At 44.9% G+C, this 20,581-nt stretch overlaps 1 protein-coding gene across 1 annotated transcript in view; it reads right to left on the bottom strand.

Moving 5' to 3' along the window:
• LOC148481847 (maltase-glucoamylase-like) overlaps positions 1–20,581 on the bottom strand; it is a 212,421-nt gene that overhangs the window by 55,157 nt on the left and 136,683 nt on the right. The window contains exons 25-30 of the mRNA XM_088452934.1: positions 19,330–19,533; positions 17,897–18,054; positions 13,189–13,357; positions 11,466–11,562; positions 3,119–3,231; positions 2,914–3,039 (exon numbers count right to left, since the gene is read on the bottom strand). Of these exons, the coding sequence (XP_088309060.1) occupies positions 2,914–3,039; positions 3,119–3,231; positions 11,466–11,562; positions 13,189–13,357; positions 17,897–18,054; positions 19,330–19,533 (867 nt within the window). The remainder of the gene's footprint in view (positions 1–2,913; positions 3,040–3,118; positions 3,232–11,465; positions 11,563–13,188; positions 13,358–17,896; positions 18,055–19,329; positions 19,534–20,581) is intronic.

The raw sequence follows: 20,581 nt of genomic DNA, 5'->3' as shown, positions 1-20,581 counted from the left end.
CTCTCCTGGGCTTAGCACATCTAGGAGAGAGGTTGGGGCATTTGATAAATTTGATTTGAGGCGAGTTCTGAAAAGCTGCTTGAAAGTTATGAGGCTACAGGAAAGCTGTGTTGTATGCAGAAGTGTATTATACAGGCCAAAAACAGTCCTGTAACTGGAAATGGGATCCTCTAATGACTGAGGATGAGAGATGTACGGTAGATCTTGCGTAGAGTCGAGAGGTCATCATGCAGTTTTGTGTATGACCTTGTGTTATTAGAAGTCATCCATATTGGATTTGGCAGAAGCCGGCAAATGCTGGGACTGGCAGAGCCGAGCTTCGGCACAAGAAGGAAAATGAGACTAGCAGCCGTATTTACAGTGAGGAGGGACATTTTATATAACCTGCAGGTGCCTCTCACCCTAAAAGGGTCACACCTAACCAAGTCTAACTCTTGGTACAATTCTATAAGGTGTTTGCTTAAAAGCATTTCCAGACACACTCTAACTAAGTTACTAACACTTCACTGGCAAAATTGCCACCTGTAATATAGCCAGTACCCTTGTAATATAGCCAGTACCCTTGTAATATAGCCAGTACCAATGTAATATAGCCACTACCAATATAATATAGCCACTACCAATATAATATAGCCAGTACCCATGTAATATAGCCAGTACCCATGTAACATAGCCAGTACCCATGTAACATAGTCAGTACCCATGTAATATGGCCAGTACCCATGTAATATAGCCAGTACCCTTGTAATATAGCCACTACCAATATAATATAGCCACTACCAATATAATATAGCCAGTACCCATGTAATATAGCCAGTACCCATGTAACATAGCCAGTACCCATGTAACATAGCCAGTACCCATGTAACATAGGGCCTGATTCAGACCCACTCGCGAGCGGCTGTCCGCTCGCAAGTGGGTCGATGTTATGCACTGAGCATGTGCACGACGGAGGGAGCTCCGTCGTGCGCATGTGCCAGACGCGACGAGCGAAGGAAAGTCCTTCGCTCGTTGTGTCTGATCAAAGGGGGCGTGCTGTCAATGTTGATTGACAGCACGCCCCCTTTGGTGGGCGTTCCGGGGGCGTGCCTCCCTGACGGGGGCGTTCCCACGGGAACGCCTCCCGTCAGAAGCCGGCCCACTGACATCACTAGTGATGTCAGTGGGAGTGATTTTGGCTCTGATAGAGCCAAAATCACTCCGGAGCTTGCGGTTGAAAACCTCAACCGCAGGCTCCGGCTTGCAATTTCGATGGTCGCGATGGTCTCGACCATCGCGGCCATCAAAAAGCACGCTCGTATAGCCTGTGGGTGGTGACCCACAGCTATACGAGCGTCCAGGAGGACGCTCCATGAAAATGGAGCCCGGCTCTCATTCAGAGCGTGCGCTCTGCTCAGAGCGTACGGCTCTGAATGAGGGCCATAGTCAGTACCCATGTAATATGGCCAGTACCCATGTAATATAGCCAGTACCCCTGTAATATAGCCAGTATCCAAGTAATATAGTCAGTACCCATGTAATATAGCCAGTACCCCTGTAATATAGCCAGTATCCATGTAATATAGCCAGTACCCATGTAATATAGCCAGTACCCATGTTATATAGCCAGTACCCATGTAATATAGCCAGTACCCATGTAATATAGTCAGTACCCATGTAACATAGCCAGTACCCATGTAACATAGCCAGTACCCATGTAACATAGTCAGTACCCATGTAATATGGCCAGTACCCATGTAATATAGCCAGTACCCCTGTAATATAGCCAGTATCCAAGTAATATAGTCAGTACCCATGTAATATAGCCAGTACCCCTGTAATATAGCCAGTATCCATGTAATATAGCCAGTACCCATGTAATATAGCCAGTACCCATGTTATATAGCCAGTACCCATGTAATATAGCCAGTATCCATGTAATATAGCCAGTACCCATGTAATATAGCCAGCACCCATGTAATATAGCCAGTACCCATGTTATATAGCCAGTACCCATGCTTTGTTAATAATAATAATAATAATAATAATAATAATAATAATAATAATAAAACAGGCAGGAGGCCGCACCCCCAAGTAGCCCCAGTGCTAGACACCCTTGGCTGCATTTCACTGAAACAGGAGACTAAGGAGTCTATTTACTAAAATGCAGATTTTTGGAAGTGGAGATGTTGCCCATAGCAACCAATCAGATTCTAGCTATTATCTTCTAGAAGGTGCTAGATAAATGTTAAGTAGAATCTGATTGGTTACTATGGGCAACATCTCCACTTCTAAAACCCCTCACTTTAGTAACTATACCCCTAAGACCGCGAGGACTCACTGCCACAGGCCCAGACTGGGGCAGTGCAAAAAACATTGTGTCCCCTTATCAAAGGTTACAGGTCTCTATGCTGAAAATAAAGAGGGCTCTTCCCGACACCCCTGGGCTGGGGTGGGTAGTATAATTAATGAAAATGGGACCCCTAGAGGGGCAATTTTGCCAGTAATCCCAGAATAATGCAGCTATTTTCTGTCCATTTACGTGAAATAATCAATGAGTCTCAGCAGAAATGCCGGCCATGTAGTGGTACGATGGCCTTGTATACTGTATATATTGTGGTGTGCAGATGAATGATTTGGGCGGGATCCATGACGCATCACATCCGCCTCTCTTCGCAAGCATGTCGGTGTTGGTAACGCCGGTGTGCATGACGGAACGCGCAAAGGACCGCTCTCTCGGTAAGATCTGTCCTTTGTGAATGAGGGCCTTCCGTGTCTATGACCCGGCAGAAAGACACCCGCGCCGCAGGTTTGCTGGGAGGGATCTGATTGGACCTCTATCACAGCACCCTCCCAATAGAAGCCCACCCCGTCCTTAGGAGGAATAAATTGGGTCAATTGCGCTAATCCGTAACAATCAATTTGTAAACTCACATAAGGAATCTGAGCCCTTTTCATGTCCTCATACAGGTTAGAGATTTCCGCGTCGTTCTCATATCCATAGCGACATAGCTGAAATCCCAGAGCCCAATAGGCTGGCATAACGGGGCGGCCAATAAGCTGAAGAGAACACATAGAAATGTAATGAGCTTAGTTACAGTATCAGACACATATAAACCTCTAACGATCGGCGTCTTACTTTTGTGTATTGTTGAACAACAACTTCCGGTTCGGGACCCATAACCACATAAAAGTCCAGAATCCCGCCAGTAGTGCGGTAAACTAATGCTGGTGTTTCCTGTAAAGTCACATCTGAAAATATGAAAACAATTGATTAGTAATTAATTGATTCAGGGTAAGCTTACTCAGAAACCCCCCCTTGAGTGCGCCATTCATTGGGCAACAATAATTGGATGCAGTTAGCAAGTCTACAGCCACTATGTCAGCCACGTTGGGCCCTTATTCTAGATAAAAGTCCTTCAATTTAATTGCAGAGGATTTTCCTTGACACTTGCTCAGCCCTGGATAGGAAAGGTTTAATAGACGCCTGTTTGTATTGTCCTCTTCCCATCAGTCCTAAACGTAGTTATCCCTGTAATTGAGGATGGGAGTGATTCTAATCCGTTAGAATTATATTATACTCACCATCTGCCTGATAGAAATGATTACATCCTTCCTCCAGCATTAACACACAAAGATATGGGACATGCTTTAAGCATATTGTAATAAATCTCCAGCTTCATAAAAAATGACCCTGTTTAAGTGGAACATTCCATATAGTTATTACTAACAGACCCAAACAAGTAAATTTTTGGGGTTCCGAGTAGAACAGAGTCCCCGCTAAGGTCTGCTGTAAGTTTGGAATACAGATTTAAGAAACAAATCTTGGTTTTGGATTACAGGTAAGCTGGTCTAAGTTACATGGTCTTAGCTGTTTTATCAATTTTAAAGAAACCCAAATCCTAAAATTAATCCGAACCAGAACTCTCGAGGGTGGTTTTGTCAAAATCGAAAACATGGCGGTGCGCGCACATCTCTACTTATTACCCTGCCTCAATTCCCATATATCAAAATTGCCATCTGTAGATGGTGTAAAGGGATATGGTCATTTCCTGGCACATGGGATGCCGGAAACTTAGAATACCAATGCCGGAATCCCGACACCTGTTAGAATCCCAGCCCCGACATCTCGATCGACGGCATCCTAATGGTAGGTACTGGGGTTAGGGGGAGTGGTAGCGCTATGGTTAGGGTAAGACACTAGGGGGAGTGTTAGCGCTATGGATAGGGTTAGACACTAGGGTGGTGTTAGTGCTATGGTTAGGGTTAGACACTAGGGGGAGTGTTAGCGCTATAGTTAGGGTTAGACACTAGGGGGAGTGTTAGCGCTATGGTTAGGGTTAGGCACTAGGGGGAGTGATAGTGCTATGGTTAGGGTTAGACACTAGGGGGAGTGTTAGCGCTATGGTTGGGGTTAGACATTAGGGGGAGTGTTAGCGCTATAGATAGGGTTAGACACTAGGGGAGTGTTAGCACTATGGTTGGGGTTAGACACTAGGGGGAGTGTTAGCGCTATAGTTAGGGTTAGACACTAGGGGGAGTGTTAGTGCCATGGTTAGGGTTAGACACTAGGGGGAGTGTTAGCGCTATGGTTAGGGTTAGACACTAGGGGGAGTGTTAGCGCTATGGATAGGGTTAGACTCTAGGGGGAGGGTTAGTGCTATAGTTAGGGTTAGACACTAGGGGGAGTGTTAGTACCATGGTTAGGGTTAGACACTATGGGGAGTGTTAGCACTATAGTTAGGGTTAGACACTAAGGGGAGTGTTAGCGCTATGGTTAGGGTTAGGCACTAGGGGGAGTGTTAGTGCTATGGATAGGGTTAGACACCAGGGGGAGTGTTAGCGCTATAGTTAGGGTTAGACACTAGGGGGAGTGTTAGCGCTATAGTTAGGGTTAGAAACTAGGGGGAGTGTTAGTGCTATGGTTAGAGTTAGACACTAGGGGGAGTGTTAGCGCTATGGATAGGGTTAGACACTAGGGGGAGTGTTATCGCTATGCTTAGGGTTAGACACTAGGGGGAGTGTTAGTGCTATGGATAGGGTTAGACACTAGGGGGAGTGTTAGCGCTATGGTTAGGGTTAGACACTAGGGGGAGTGTTAGTGCTATGGATAGGGTTAGACACTAGGGGGAGTGTTAGTGTTATAGTTAGGGTTAGACACTAGGGGGAGTGTTAGTGCTATAGTTAGGGTTAGACACTAGGAGGGGTGTTAGTGCTATAGTTTCTGTTAGACACTAGGGGGAGTGTTAGTGCTATGGATAGGGTTAGACACTAGGGGGAGTGTTAGCGCTATGATTAGGGTTAGACACTAGGGGGAGTGTTAGCGCTACGGTTAGGGTTAGACACTAGGGGGAGTGTTAGTGCTTTGGATAGGGTTAGACACTAGGGGGAGTGTTAGCCCTATGCTTAGGGTTAGACACTAGGGGGAGTGTTAGCGCTATGGTTAGGGTTAGACACTAGGGGGAGTGTTAGTGCTATGGATAGGGTTAGACACTAGGGGAAGTGTTAGCGCTATAGTTAGGGTTAGACACTAGGGGGAGTGTTAGTGCTATAGTTAGGGTTAGACACTAGGGGGAGTGTTAGCGCTATGGTTAGGGTTAGGCACTAGGGGGAGTGTTAGCGCTATGCTTAGGGTTAGACACTAGGGGGAGTGTTAGCGCTATGCTTAGGGTTAGACACTAGGGGGAGTGTTAGTGCTATGGATAGGGTTAGACACTAGGGGAAGTGTTAGCGCTATAGTTAGGGTTAGACACTAGGGGGAGTGTTAGCGCTATAGTTAGGGTTAGACACTAGGGGGAGTGTTAGTGCTATAGTTAGGGTTAGACACTAGGGGGAGTGTTAGCGTTATAGTTAGGGTTAGACACTAGGGGGAGTGTTAGTGCTATAGTTAGGGTTAGACACTAGGGGGAGTGTTAGCGCTATAGTTAGGGTTAGACACTAGGGGGAGTGTTGAGCACTATGGGGGGAGGGTTAGGTTTAGGCACCAGGGAGAGAGGGTTAGGAGTAGGGAGAGGGGGAGGGTTAGGATACCTACCGACAAATGTCGGTAGCCTAACCCTGTTGTGATGTCAGCATCAGGATTTCGAACACCGGGATCCCAAGAGGCAGCATCCCATACCCAACCCGGTGTAAGCAGTACAGTCACGAAGAGCGTCAAGCTAAGCTTACACCTGCTTGCTATATACAGAATGAATGTCATAACCGCTTTAGCAAGTGATAAAGGGGTTTATGGCTCATTCTTAGAAGTGAGCTACACACTGTACAATAATCTGGCCGATTCGCCTGAGCTCAGATCGATAGTCTCACAGACTGCATGCAGCACCCAGGGCCGATTATGTTGATCATAGCACTCAGATGGGCTCATCTGATCTACCTGGTGCTCTACATTATCCTATGCGAGATGATTTCTATAAAAGTATATCCTATGATGGGTCAGACAGGAAGGGTAACTGACTGGAGTACACTGGTTTTAAAAACTGTCAGATAACTGAACAATCGGTCGGATCGTTGGTATATGGCTGAGCTGTGTCCATAGCTTTAGTTTACCTTCCATCTGTTACACTTACACAGAGACAGCAGCTGCAAGGTCACCTGTCACGTGTTATCAGAACATTATCACGCATGGGTCATATCTGCTGTAATTCATCCAGTGGGAGGTTAGCAATCAGAATTAGATTATGTTATTAATAGAGATTCTTGGAAAAGGAATTTTGTAATAACCCAAAATATTGACAAAAGAATAAATAATAAAAAATAAACAAAAAACTGCGTTAGGTCTGATTTGCCAACCTCGTCTTGTACTTCACACAGGACACTGAATAGATTCTCTTCTAATATCCCATAATGACCACTGACCGATGGCTTTGCAATGGGGACGATATTGCTGACTAACAAATATATAAGGGACAAGGGTTTCCTAATGTTTAATAAATAGACTTCCTGATCTCTAAATACATTTATACAGTATCTTCAATAATTCTCAATGCTGAACTACTACCAGCAAGTGTAGACATCATGTACATGCTCCATCAGCACACAGATGTCCATAGTAATCCTCCCTGACACCATATTAAGCTCTTCTACAACTGTATAGCAAGAAATGTGGGGGATAATTGGGGCAAAATCTCTTGTTACAGTTTGCACAGCCATGAAATATTAATGAGCACAATCATAGGTCATTACTGAGTATATAACAGGGCATCGCGATTAGAGTAATACATATTGTTATTATTTGGCACATTCCATTGTATCAGGCTTATTACTGACACATTCCATTGTATCAGGCTTATTGCTGACACATTCCATTGTATCAGGCTTATTACTGACACATTCCATTGTATCAGGCTTGTTGCTGACACATTCCATTGTATCAGGCTTATTGCTGACACATTCCATTGTATCAGGCTTATTGCTGACACATTCCATTGTATCAGGCTTATTGCTGACACATTCCATTGTATCAGGCTTATTGCTTGATACAATTCCATTGTATTGGGCTCAATTACTTGGCACATTCCATTTTATTGGGCTTATCACATGGCACATTCCATTTTATTAGGCTTATCACATGGCACATTCCATTTTATTAGGCTTATCACATGACACATTCCATTTTATAGGGTTTATCACTTGGCACATTACATTTTATTGGGCTTATCACTTGGCACACTCCATATCATTGGGTTTATCACATGGCACATTCCATTTTATAGGGTTTATCACTTGGCACATTCCATTTTATAGGGTTTATCACTTGGCACATTACATTTTATTGGGCTTATCACATGGCACATTACATTTTATAGGGTTTATCACTTGGCACATTACATTTTATTGGGCTTATCACTTGGCACATTCCATATCATTGGGTTTATCACATGGCACATTCCATTTTATAGGGTTTATCACTTGGCACATTCCATTTTATAGGGTTTATCACATGGCACATTCCATTTTATAGGGTTTATCACTTGGCACATTCCATTTTATAGGGTTTATCACATGGCACATTACATTTTATTGGGCTTATCACATGGCACATTACATTTTATTGGGCTCATCACTTGGCACATTCCATTTTAATGGGTGTATTACATTTTGGAGCTCATTCAGACCCGCTTGCTAGATGAGTTCTTTCGCACCCAGCGTATGCAAATTCAGCTAAGTGATGGAACGGTAGGCAATCGCACGGCAAGGCATTAGCACACCCACTATGTCTTGACGTGCGATCGCTTTGTGTACGCAGACACCCACCAGCCAGTCTTAAGATACCCACTTGTGCACGTCATCTTCAGGAAGTGTATGCAAGCATCGATACATCAGGTAACATCGTAAGCGATCACAGAGCTTGAGGTTGACTATACCCTGCCTAAAGCACTGTGATCACATGAGTGTACAAAGCAGCCAGGTGATGTGTGCAAGGATGCTTCCATTTAATTATGCACGCCTCTGACACAGCATTGAGACGATCAGGCATGTCTGCGTTTGCACCTCCACTCCCCCCCCCCCCCGTTTCTAGTGGCCAGCCGCTGTCACCACCCACAAATGGCTTCTCCTGTTACTCACTCTGCTGGGCAGTCTATGCGCAGCGAATGAACGCTTCCCGAGCGTTCACACTGGTTGAAGAGCAAAAGGGCCTCGTAACGTTGTCCATGAGAAATACAGTTTCCACTTAGGTCACCTCCAGTTACGTTAAGTGTCTGTCCCTGTGTTGTATTTCCTGTCATGCCAAAGCAGATTCTTATCGGGAACTGGACTCTTGGGAGTCTATGTACTAAGCAGTGATAAGTGGCAGAGTGAAAAGTGATAAGAAAGTGATAAAGTGCCAGCCAATCAGCTCCCAACTGTCATCTCACAGGCTGTGTTTGAAAAGTGACAGTTGGGAGCTGATTGGCTGGCACCTTATCACAGACTTATCACTTTTCACTCTGCCACTTATCACTGCTTAATACATAGACCTGTAATATTTTAAGGATCGTTTTTCACATAAATGAAACCGGAATGGTAAAAAAAGGGAGAAATTGAAATGTTGTATCAGTAAACAGGGTTACTTATCAATCTCTATATGGTATAAAATAAAGCCCATTGTGATATATCTAACGGTTTAGGCAGCGTAAGGAAAGAGAGCGCTCGGACATCCGTCTTTTCATTGACTTTTTTCTCTACAATGGTCACTGCTCGGCTCCTTTTTGTCATACATTAATGTTTCTTACTCCTAAACCTTCATCCACAAATGCTCTATAGAATAGTGATAACTGCATCAACATCTCTCCAGTAGTTCTTGACGGATACTTACCAGGGACTTTAATTTATACTATGTGTAGTTTATGCTGGTTAGGTTGATATGTGTGTGTGAGGCATTTGCATTTGGATTTTTGAATGGAAATTTGTGTTAAAAAGTACAGAAAAGGCCACTAACATAAATACATCCCCTGTTTTTCAAAGTCATAATTATCTGACTCTTGGCAACAAACCTCATGTACTGTAAGTGTACTTCAAAACCTCTTCCAGCAATATCCTCTGCATTGTTATTTTATGCCTCTCCCAGTATACTAGAGGCAGTCAGGACATGCTGGACTGTACCCTGTTGCCTACCACTGTGCTAGGATGGGTTGGGTATGAAATCCCGGATGTTAGGATGCCGCTGGTCAGAATATCGATAACGGCATCCCGACAGCCAGAATCCCGACACCCATAGGAAGTAACAGTAAGTATTTTTTAACCTCTATCCTAACCCCTCTCCCCCTAGAGCCTAAACCTAACCTCCCCCTCCCCACAACCCTAAACCTAACACCCATCCACGATCCCTAAACCTAACCTCCACCCCTAGTGCCTAAACCTAACCTCCCCGCACCCTAATCCTAACACTCCCTACCCATTGCCTAACCCTAACCCTCCCCCTAACACCTAACCCTAACCTTTCCCTAACTCCCCGATATTTACCTTCGGCATGTCGGTGGCCGGGATACTGGTGTTGGGATCCCAACCTGTCAGGATTTCGGCGCCGGTATTTAGACCGTCGGCATCCTGCACACTGGGATGCTGGCTACATCCCGCTAGGACATGTAGTTTGGCAGCAACAATATAATTTGTTCCAATTATGTATATTTACATTGTAGGAGGCACTGTTACAGGATACCAGTCATTAGCTAGCATGGACAGTGTGATAACGTGAGTTATGCCATCAATATAGTATATATTTTACTGTATGTTTTTGACACAACAACCAATGTAGAGTGTACTTCTGGGGGTTATTTCAGCACTGTCTAGTTACATAGTTCAGGTTATCTCATCCTGCCTAACTACCTACCTGTAATGGGTCACCTGGTCTGGAATAATTGCTTAAAGGTTTCTATATACATATTCTCCTCTCCTTTGGGGTATTTATCATTTAAATACAGTACAGTAGATTCATTTACAGAAGAATTATGCTTCTAAGTTGGATATTTATATTTTTAATGTAGAAATTCCTAATTCCTGGCTTTATGCATAAAGTTCTGAAAACAGTGTTGTCCACGCACACATGCAGTGATATCCTCGGCTATAAAATGATTGCAGCAATTCCTGGTCCATATTTATGATTTGTACTTGTGCTGGGTCACCTGGGGCAGCTGCACTGAGACGCCCGTGTGGTCCTGTAGCTCAGCCTGGCCTGCACTGTACATTCTAATAGGAAGCCGAGCCTGCATTTGGGCCATATGTAACAAGCCTACGCTAGGCTCCCTGTAACATAACTATAACATCAGACTGACGGTGACAGCTAATCTATAAGGCTTCAACGCTGACCCCAAACACACTGCGTCATCTGTAGGAGCCAGTTCCATTCATCTCATACAGTAAATACATCATAGTACATTCAGGACCTCATTCAGAGTCGGTCGTTGCGGCCGCAAGGTCGTACGCTACCGATGTTCGCTGAACTGCGCATGCGTGAAGTTCGCAATGCGCGTGCGCAAACTAGCTGCTACGATTAGAAATTTCTCTCTCCTTGATCACAACCAGGCCGGTAGTTTGAGTGACAGAAAGAGGCGTTTGTGGGTGGGGAAAGGAGCTTGAAAACGGAGGAGTGGAGATCCAAACGCAGGCGTGCCTAATTATGCGAACAGCGTTTTATGGGAGTGCATAATTAACAAAGTAGCGTCATGGCACACGTGACATGGGAGGTTTGTATACTGACCTGATCGTAGAGCTTAAGAGAGGGTATGGTCAACCTTAAGCTCTACGACCAGCTCCGATGGTTCCCGATGGTCGCGATTAATCCTTATATGCCCGGAGATGACGTGTAATGCGTACGAGAATGGGGCGTATTTTTTGTCTTACGGCCGCATCCTCCCCTTGGTCGGCCAGCTAACGATCCGACCTTAAGGACGGAACATGCGAGTGCATCATTTGAATATCCGGCCCCTTTTCCCGTATGACCGTGCGGCCGCAACGACCGACTCTGAATGAGGTCCTCAATGCTGTAGAGAAGTAAAATATCAGATTACCCATAGCATTGCTGTTTAGCAGAAGGACTCCATGAGCGTTGCCATCATTATCCAGCCCCATATAGAATGGGTGAACTCCATACGCATTGAGATGGTCCTGGGGGAATGTAACAAAAAAACATTTATAGATAAGTCATTTCTCACAGTACCAACCAATCAGCTCCTGTCATGTTACAGGCTGTGGGGTCTATGTACTAAGCAGTGAAAAGTGATAAGAAAGTGATAAGGTGCCAGCCAATCAGCTCCCAACTGCCATCTCACAGGCTGTGTTTATAAGATGACAGTTGGGAGCTGATTGGCTGGCACCTTATCACTTTCTTATCACTTTTCACTCTGTCTCCTAGCACTGCTTAGTAAATAGACTCCTGTTTGTGTTTGAAAAATGACAGGAGCTGATTAGTTGGTAAATTATCTCTCTCCAAGCTTTGATAAATCTCCCCCTAAACATTACTGTATTTGGGATTAGCGGAAGCCCCTTGAAAACATCACAATATGCGGATGCAGCACCTGCCACACAAAAGTAAGTTACATACTACAGTCAGGGGTGCAAATAGGGGGGGGATGGGTACTAATTACCCGGGCACGGTCTTGTTGGAGGGGCCTGTGTCTGCCGCCACCATCCCTGCCTCTTACCTGTCAGCAGTATCTCCCCCCAGCACTGGGCTGCAGGGGGGACAGGGAGGCTGCTGCCTCTGAGCAGCAGCAGCAGCAGCAGCAGTTTCCTCTGCATGTGTGGGGGCGGGGGGCGGAGCAATGACGATGATCCCACCCCTTCCCCTGGATTTGCCCGTCGCTTTGTGGCGCTGCAAATTTGCTTTCTATTTTTTTTTTCTGATAGGGCGTGTCCACACCTCCCATGATTAGGCCATGCCCCCTGAACATTACCGGGGCACGTCCGGAACTCTTTTCGTATAAATCTACATCAGGCTGCACTCTGCTGAGCTAAAAAGGGTTATTTATGAAAGTCTTATATGTCACTGCACCCATATTATTGGAAGTGGGTGCGCCACCTGCTGGATGGAGCTGGGCAGATCGTAGGGTTTCATAAGAAAATAGGGAATAGGTGAAATAATGTGCCCCCATTGTAGCCCCATGTGCCAGATTACATTTTGCTAGATACAATACTAGGTTTGGAGAAGGTGCATTTATAATGGCGTTCCCTGGTTGGTGGGTGGTTCTGGCAAATGTTTCTTTCTAAAAAAAAACAAAAAGAGCAGAAGGACTTTTTTAAATACCTTTGGAGGTGGGGGAAACCTGTCCTCAATCTGCCATCTCCATGACTATCCCAAAATACGGAATGTCGACGCGGTGTGCTCCCTGTTATAGGAAAAGCGAGCAAATGGGCAGATTTGCATGTAGGGGACAATACTGTACTTTGTAAAGCGTTGAGATTTCGGCGCCTGTCATTTAACCCTTGCCGGGATTAGACAGTCGGGAAGCCGGCGGTCGGGATTCCATCCATCGGCTTCCCGACTGTTTTCCCCTTTGTAATCCTGGCTATACTTTGCAGCATGTCCATGACCTTTCATGCTGGGTAAACTATAGAATGCATTATACTCCTATGCTGTGAACTATTTAGATAATCACATATACTGTAGGATATTAACTATATATTTACTATAAAAGTAATTTAATTAATGAATTACACTGAAAGTAGTGATACTGTATGATAGTCGGTTTTAGTTGCGGTCATACATACATGCTATACTCAGTATACACTTACTGATGGAGGCTGATCTTTAGCAAATAGGCCGATAGGTCTCCGTCCCATTTCATGTCGGTAGGTTTTATGCTCAGTTTCCCCGAGTCCAAACGCATAATCTGAGGGAAGTCGGGTGGAAATCTGAAGGAACATATCTTCGAAGCTCATTCCGGGTAAATAAGAATCCCAGCTAATGGAAACATACAAAATGAATATTACACGTTATTTTCGCAAATAAGCAAATTTAGATACACAATAATGATGTTATGGTTCTGCTAATGAGTGAGGACTTTATTTGTGGTTTCTCCTGGAAACTGCATGGGGATAAGAACACTGGCCTGGGTGGCAGAGATGTATTTGCCTTCTGGATGCAATCTTAGTAACGTACTGTATATGCTTTACTGACAAAGGGCCTGATTCAGACCCATTCGCGAGCGCTGAGCGCTCGCAAGCGGGTCGATGTTGGCCCAGTGCGCATGTGCACGACGGAGCTGGCTCCGTCGTGCACATGCGCGAGACCTGGATAGCGACAGGCAAGCCGTCGCTCCGGGTCTCATACCAAAGGGGGCGTGCTGTCAATGTTGAGTGACAGCACGCCCCCTTTGGTGGTTGGCCCGGGGGCGTGGCTACCCAGACAGATGTGAACGCTTACCATCTGGGGCCAGCCCCACTGACATCACAAGTGATGTCAGTGGGAGTGCTTTCGGCTCTGATAGAGCCGAAAGCACTCTAGGGTTTGCGGCAACGAGACCCTACCACAAGGGTCTTGTCGCCAGCCCGATGGTCGTGATGGTCTTGACCTGGCCGCTCGCTATAGCTGAGCGTGGTCACCCACAGCTATGCGAGCAGCCAGGAGGCCGCTCTAAAAGCCCAGAGGGCCGGCCCTGATTCAGAGCGTCCGGCTCTGAATCAGGGCCAAAGGGCCTGATTCAGACACGCTCACGATAGTGGCCCAGAGCGCATGTGCACGACGGAGCCGGCTCCGTCGTGCGCATGTGCGAGACCCGGATAGCGACGGGCAAGCCGTCGCTCCGGGTCTCGTACCAAAGGGGGCGTGCTGTCGATGTTGAGTGACAACACGCCCCCTTTGGTGGGCGGGCCGGGGGCGTGAATGGCCAGACGGAGGTGTTCCCATGGGAACACCTACCGTCTGGGGCCGGCCCCACTGACATCACTTGTGATGTCAGTGGGAGTGCTTACTGCTCTGTTTAAGCCGAAAGCACTCCTAGGCTTGCAGCAACGAGACCCTACCACAAGGGTCTCGTCGCAAGCCCGATGGTCGCGATGGTCTTGACCATCGCAACCGTCATCATGGCCACTCGCTATAGCTGTGGGTGGTCACCCACAGCTATGCGAGCGGCCAGGAGGCCGCTCAAAAAAAACAGAAGGCCGGCCTTGAATCACGCCCAAAGTTCCAAGTCCAAAGATTTTTTGAGTACATAACTGAGCCGAAAATATGACATATATTTTCCATATCACTGAATTATAGCATACAGTATGTGCTCATGATTACTCACCAGGTCCACAATTCCCAGGTTACAGATTTGGTTATATGTATACAAATGTATGGTTGCTACTTGCTGTCACTTCTTGCTGTAATTATTGTTGTACATTAGTACTATACTTCCCAACTGCAGAGATTAATGTTATCCCAACCGTCCTAACAGACAAATCTTACTGTCATTTGTACAGTCACATACATAGATATATGTACTCAATCCCTGGGGATCCAAGCAATGTGTTACTTCATCTGCAGGGGAGAGTCATTCTATGTACTCTGGCCCTGATTCAGAGCCGGACGCTCTGACAGAGCGCTCGCTCTGAATCAGGGCCATCCTTTATGATTTTAGAGCGGCCTCCTGGCCACTCGCATAGCTGTGGATGACCACCCAGATCTATAGCGAGCGGCCAAAAAGATGGTCGTGATGGTCTTGACCATAGCGACCATCGGGCTTGCGACGAGACCCTTGTGGTAGGGTCTCGTGGCCGCAAGCCCTGGAGTGCTTTCGGCTCAAACAGAGCTGAAAGTAATCCCACTGACATCACTTGTGATGTCTGTAGGGCCGGCCCCAGATGGTAGGCGTACCCATGGGAACGCCTCAGTCTGGGCAGCCACGCCCCCAGCACGCCCACCAAAGGGTGTGTGCTGTCACTCACCATCGACAGCACGCCCCCTTTGGCGCAAGACCCATAGCAACGGCTTGCCCGTCGCTATCCGGGTCTCGCGCATTCGCATGATGAAGCCGGGTCCGTCGTGCACATGCGCACTGGCCCAAAATCGACCAGCTTGCTAGCGCTCAGCGCCCGCGAGCGGGTCTGAATTAGGCCCTCTGTCTCTTGATCGTTAAACAGACATTTAAAAACCTGTTTGTCCTCAAATTATAATACGACTATTTGTTTTTGTAAACGGTGTCAGGTTGGGTCATGAAGAGCCCACCAGGGATTTTAGTGGTAGGGGCCCAAACATAAGGTGTGTGGCAAGAAACCACCGAGGAACTTGGCCTACTATTAGAGAGGACATGCAAAGAACAGGGCCCCTTCATAAATGAGGGTACAGGGGTGTGTCAGCACCACCCACTTTGATTGGCAGCAGGGCTAATCTTGGTATAGTCTCCACAGAACTAAAACTAGCACCTATGTTCTCCAATGCTCCTGTTCATTTAGGGGTGTATTAAATTTGGAGGTTTTCCGGAGATAAAGTATCGGGTGCGTGCCCACTTTATCCACGTATTCAATTAGAAATCAACGAAAATAGGAGCTGGCGGAAAGGTAAGTATCGCCAAAAACCGTGAATTTTCTGGAAATATTCCAGGGACCCCCCTAAAGATGTCTAGACATAGGGGATCACTATGGGTACCCCCATTTTTAATTGCTGAAGGAAGTCTGGGTTTCTAATAGCCGCATATTTGCGGCTATAAAGAAAGGGTGAAAAATAGCACTTAGATTTTTGTTTTGGTAAAAATAGCTATTCCTATCAAATTTGGAGTACATAAAAATGGGGGTAAGCATTTTTTGAAGTCCCTAAAATGATTTTTAAAAATTCGGCAAAAATGCACCTACCGCTACTACCCTCAATGAAGAAAACACCTGATGCATATAAGGGAACCCCTCTGGAATCAATTTTGCTATTTTTTAACTGTGTTCCCTATTTTTTTTTTACATCCCAAAATTAAACATAATTTTTTTACACAGATCTTTTTTATTGGACATTCCCTGGGTTGTAGGCTATGATTTTTAAGCCTGTACCCCTAAACCCCAATTCTGCACTTTTTTTCACCATGTAAAACATGGTGAAAACGTATCCCCATTTTTTTGCAAAGACTTTTCGCACTGGCGCAAAGTCTTTGTAATTTAATACGGGGATAATTGAAGCATGCAAAAATTACGTCATCAGCGATAATTTATCGCTGATTTCGACTTTTTGGAGCCTAATTGAATACTGCCCTTAGTTGTAAAGTCATTTAACATACAGGCTCAGGTTTTCCCGCCTGACTCAGATCTCAAAACGAGGCAAAACGTCATCCTCCCGCTGTCGGATTCTTGCGGGGTTTGGATTATTGGCAACATTTTTACTCCGGGCGAGGAAAGAGAGAAGCTAGCAGACGTAGTCAGTCACTGTCAGTCACTCCGTGTGTGTGTCCATTCAGGGTCTTGGGCTGAAGGCTGCTGCTGTGTTGTCCATGAAGGGGCTTAGGCTGCAGTATATAAAGGGGGGCTTCCTTCAGTGGGTGCTGCAGCTGCTGTGTCACATGTCCTGTCAATTAACTGTGTCTGCTGCTGTGTTGTTGTCCTGTCCATCAGGCTAGGGCTGCAGTCAATAAAGGGGTGCTGTGTTGTCCAGGGTGGGGTGTTCTGTCAATTAGGGGTGCTCATCCCCAGTTTAAAACAAATAAAAGTACAATTTTTTTTTGTGTGTGTGTGTGTGTGTGTGTGTGTGTGCGCTAGAAACTTAGCTGCGCTATTATTGTACGGTGACACTGCGGCAGTTTATCGTCCATGTATTTGTGACTCTGCAGGTGGTCTTTCTGCACTCGGCAGGAGTGCTTTGTTGTCCAACAAAAAGGGGTGCTGTCTGTGTTGTTCATCAAGGGGCTGCTTCCTCATTCAGGGGTGCTCTTCCCCAGTGTGAAAAAAATAAAAGTGAAATTAAAAGAATAATATAAATATATGAATCCACAAAAAAAAAAAAGATTTTTTTTGTGTGTGTGTTAGCAACTTAGCTGCGCTATTGTTGTACGGTGACACTGACAGCCAGACCGCAGTTTATCATCCACGTATTGTGCCACCCACTGCTGCCACTTAGCTTAGTCAGCCAGCTATCTTGGTGCACATTTTGGGCCTAAACCAGATGAAAACAATATTGTGAGGCAGTCAAAATTGACTAGAAATAAGTGGAAATTAATGTTATTGAGATTAATAATACCGTAGGAACTGTAGGAACAAAAAAAATACATGTGATTTTAGCAGATTTTATCATTTAAAAAAAAATACAGATCCAAAACCAAAACACACAAGGGGCTGTTTTGGCAAAAACAAATCCAGATCCAAAACACTAGGAGATACAAATCCAAAACCAAAACACGGGGTCGACGCACATCTCTAATAAAAATTATAGTAATATGGTATATAAATGCCACTCAATAATGTGTTAGAGCAAAATATAGTTAAATGTGAACTTTGTGAAATTTGTTGCTGGGACACATGGGAGTTGGGCGCCATTTTGACTTACACAACAGCACGATTGCTCTTCCGAATGATACGTAGTCCAAACTTCCCTTCTTTAACCACAACAACTTCATAGAGCCGCTCTTGCTCTGTACTTGTCGGACTGCTGGGTTTATTCATTGGTACAGGAACTTCATATCTTTTGTTGTCAGGATCAAAGATCTATGTAAAGAAACAAAAATAATGTCTAACTATAACTCATGCGTTCTTATAAGATTTAAACTCCCAGTGTGGAAAACTCTGACATGAGGAGACAAGATGAACATTGTTCTAAGTAATGGTTAATGGGGAGCCATGCTGGTCACTTCTGTGTTCAACAAGTCTTCCAGGGTTTCATATAAAAATAATAGTAAGAATTTCTCTTTTTTTATGTCAATTTCAAAGTTAAAGACTAAGGTGGAGATCTATCAAACCTTCTAGGGAGTGAAGAAATGGATAAGTGGAGATGTTACCCATAGCAAGCCATCAGCTTCAACAGTGCCTATCATTTTCTAGAATGCATTTGATACATGCTAGCTAGGAGCTGATTGGTTACTTTCATCAACCTCCTCACTTGTCCACTTCTCTGCTCTTTATAAGCTTGTTTACATTCACCCTTCAGTCCATAATAAATCTAAAATTCCAACTGTATACTCAGCTTGGACAGGCATTTACCTTGTTGAATATACTGTATCATAAAACATTAAGTAAGTAAAAGTACTGTGTATTTGTTATTATAAGTCAAGTAATAACTAAATACTGTATAGGGCTCACATAATTTTGAAAAGAAAACCAAGCACACTTGTGATGTAAAGTCTGATCTCAGCCTGGTGCTAACATTAGGTGATTATAGGTTGGATGCCTGGGGTGCCAATGATTAATTTAAAGCACTGAGCGAGTGATACAAATTTATACAGTTCTTTTAAAGCCAACAAAAGCCCAGACACGTACATGGCAACTTTTTATGTGAAAGTGCCGGTTGCTCCTTCAGATCAGTCATAGGCTGAGAGAAGCGCTGGGCTACAATGTCACTGCCCAGACTGAAAGGATCAGGAGATGTTGCCCCACCTCCTGTCTGTGAAGGTAAGAAGCAGTAGGGTTGGGGGCACCATCTCTGAGGGTGAAGGGGAGGGACAAGGAATTCCGCCTAAGGAATTTACCCTTATTAAACTGGCCCTGGTTGCAAAGTCTCTCCTTACTTCATTTATGGTGTGAAAACCTGTAAAAAAAAAAAAGGCATCTGCAATGTAAACTTCATATTCTGTTAATGTAAGTGAACCTGGATATTTTTGGAGAATGCAGAAGAGTAAAATGTCCATTTAGAAGGTATAGGACAGGTATAATGCTTTAGCCATAAACACTGGTGAAAGCTATATTGCCCACTCAGCCATGACACAGTTATACTGAAGCGTCCCCATCCGCCCCATCACTCCTTACAGTTGTAGTAATGTCACTTACCTTGAACTGGAGCATCTGGTTTTCATGGAACGTTACTGCCACCCGCAGCTTGTTGACAGTGATGGATTGGCTATAACGCTGTACCATTAGTGGGCCCATAGCGATATCCACAGTGATACCTGTATCTGTGACCACTTCATTCTCAACAATGTAACCGTAATCTTCCGGATAGTAGCAATAAGGTATGCCTGGGGTACTGGACTCCTGAAATATATATGTGATAAATATGGTGAGAGCCAGGAAACTTCCCTAGTAAACAAGTGTAATAAAATGACTATTTCCATTCTCTATGAGAGCACAAATTGCTCTAACTCTCTCTCTCTCTGTGTATATGTGTGTGTGTATGTGTGCGTGTGTATGTGTGCGTGTGCATGTGTGTACAGGGCTGTAGATCGGGTATTGTGGCCGGTGCCATCGCACAGGGCACCACAGGTCAGGGGGTGCTGTTTGGGTCTGTCAAAGTTTTGTTTATTATCATTCTTACTTGTAGCTTCCTCTTATTTCATCCCCAGCATCTCCTGGCCTCTCCTATCTCTTCCCTGGCCCTTCCCCATCAGGTCATTCCCTTTTTTTGGGTGCATTATGTCCCTTTGAAAAATGAGGGAGGCGCCAATGCTCTTTCTGGCACAGGGCATCAAAAAGTCTAGTTACGGCTCTGTGTGTGTACATATGTGTGTGTATGTGTGCGTGTGAGTACATATGTGTGTGCGTGTGAGTACATATGTGTGTGTGTGCATATGTGTGTGTATGTGTGCGTGTGAGTACATATGTGTGTGAGTGTGAGTACATGTGTGTGAGTGTGAGTACATGTGTGTGTGTTCGTGTGTGTACATATGTGTGTGTATGTGTGCGTGTGAGAACATATATGTGTGTGTGTGTTCATGTGTGTGTTTTGAAAATGGCAGAGAAGTATATAAACAGTGCTGTCATAGTTAACCTGTGCAGCGCTTTGCGCGATTGTTGTGGATTGTTTTAATGTTACCCAAACGAGCATGGTCTCAGTAAATAGACCTCTATTTATCAATCTTTTTTACTAATATAATGGAAAAAAGGGAGTTTTTACACCAATGTCACATTATTTTAGTTACATTGAAATGTATTAAAGGGCAATTGGTGTAGCTTTCATGAAAAACTAGTCCAAACCCTTTAATTCGCATTTTTTTAGCAAGCAAATCACATTTCCCATTCTAGTAATGGGAATGCGATCTGCCTGAGATTTACTAAGGGGGAATTGTGAAAAAATACCGAGTGG

The sequence above is a fragment of the Taudactylus pleione genome, unplaced genomic scaffold (genome assembly GCF_031769625.1).
Source record: "Taudactylus pleione unplaced genomic scaffold, aTauple2 ptg000559l, whole genome shotgun sequence".
NCBI lineage: Eukaryota > Metazoa > Chordata > Amphibia > Anura > Myobatrachidae > Taudactylus > Taudactylus pleione.
Note: the sequence above shows the minus strand (reverse complement) of the source record. Positions and strands in the feature narration are given on the sequence as shown.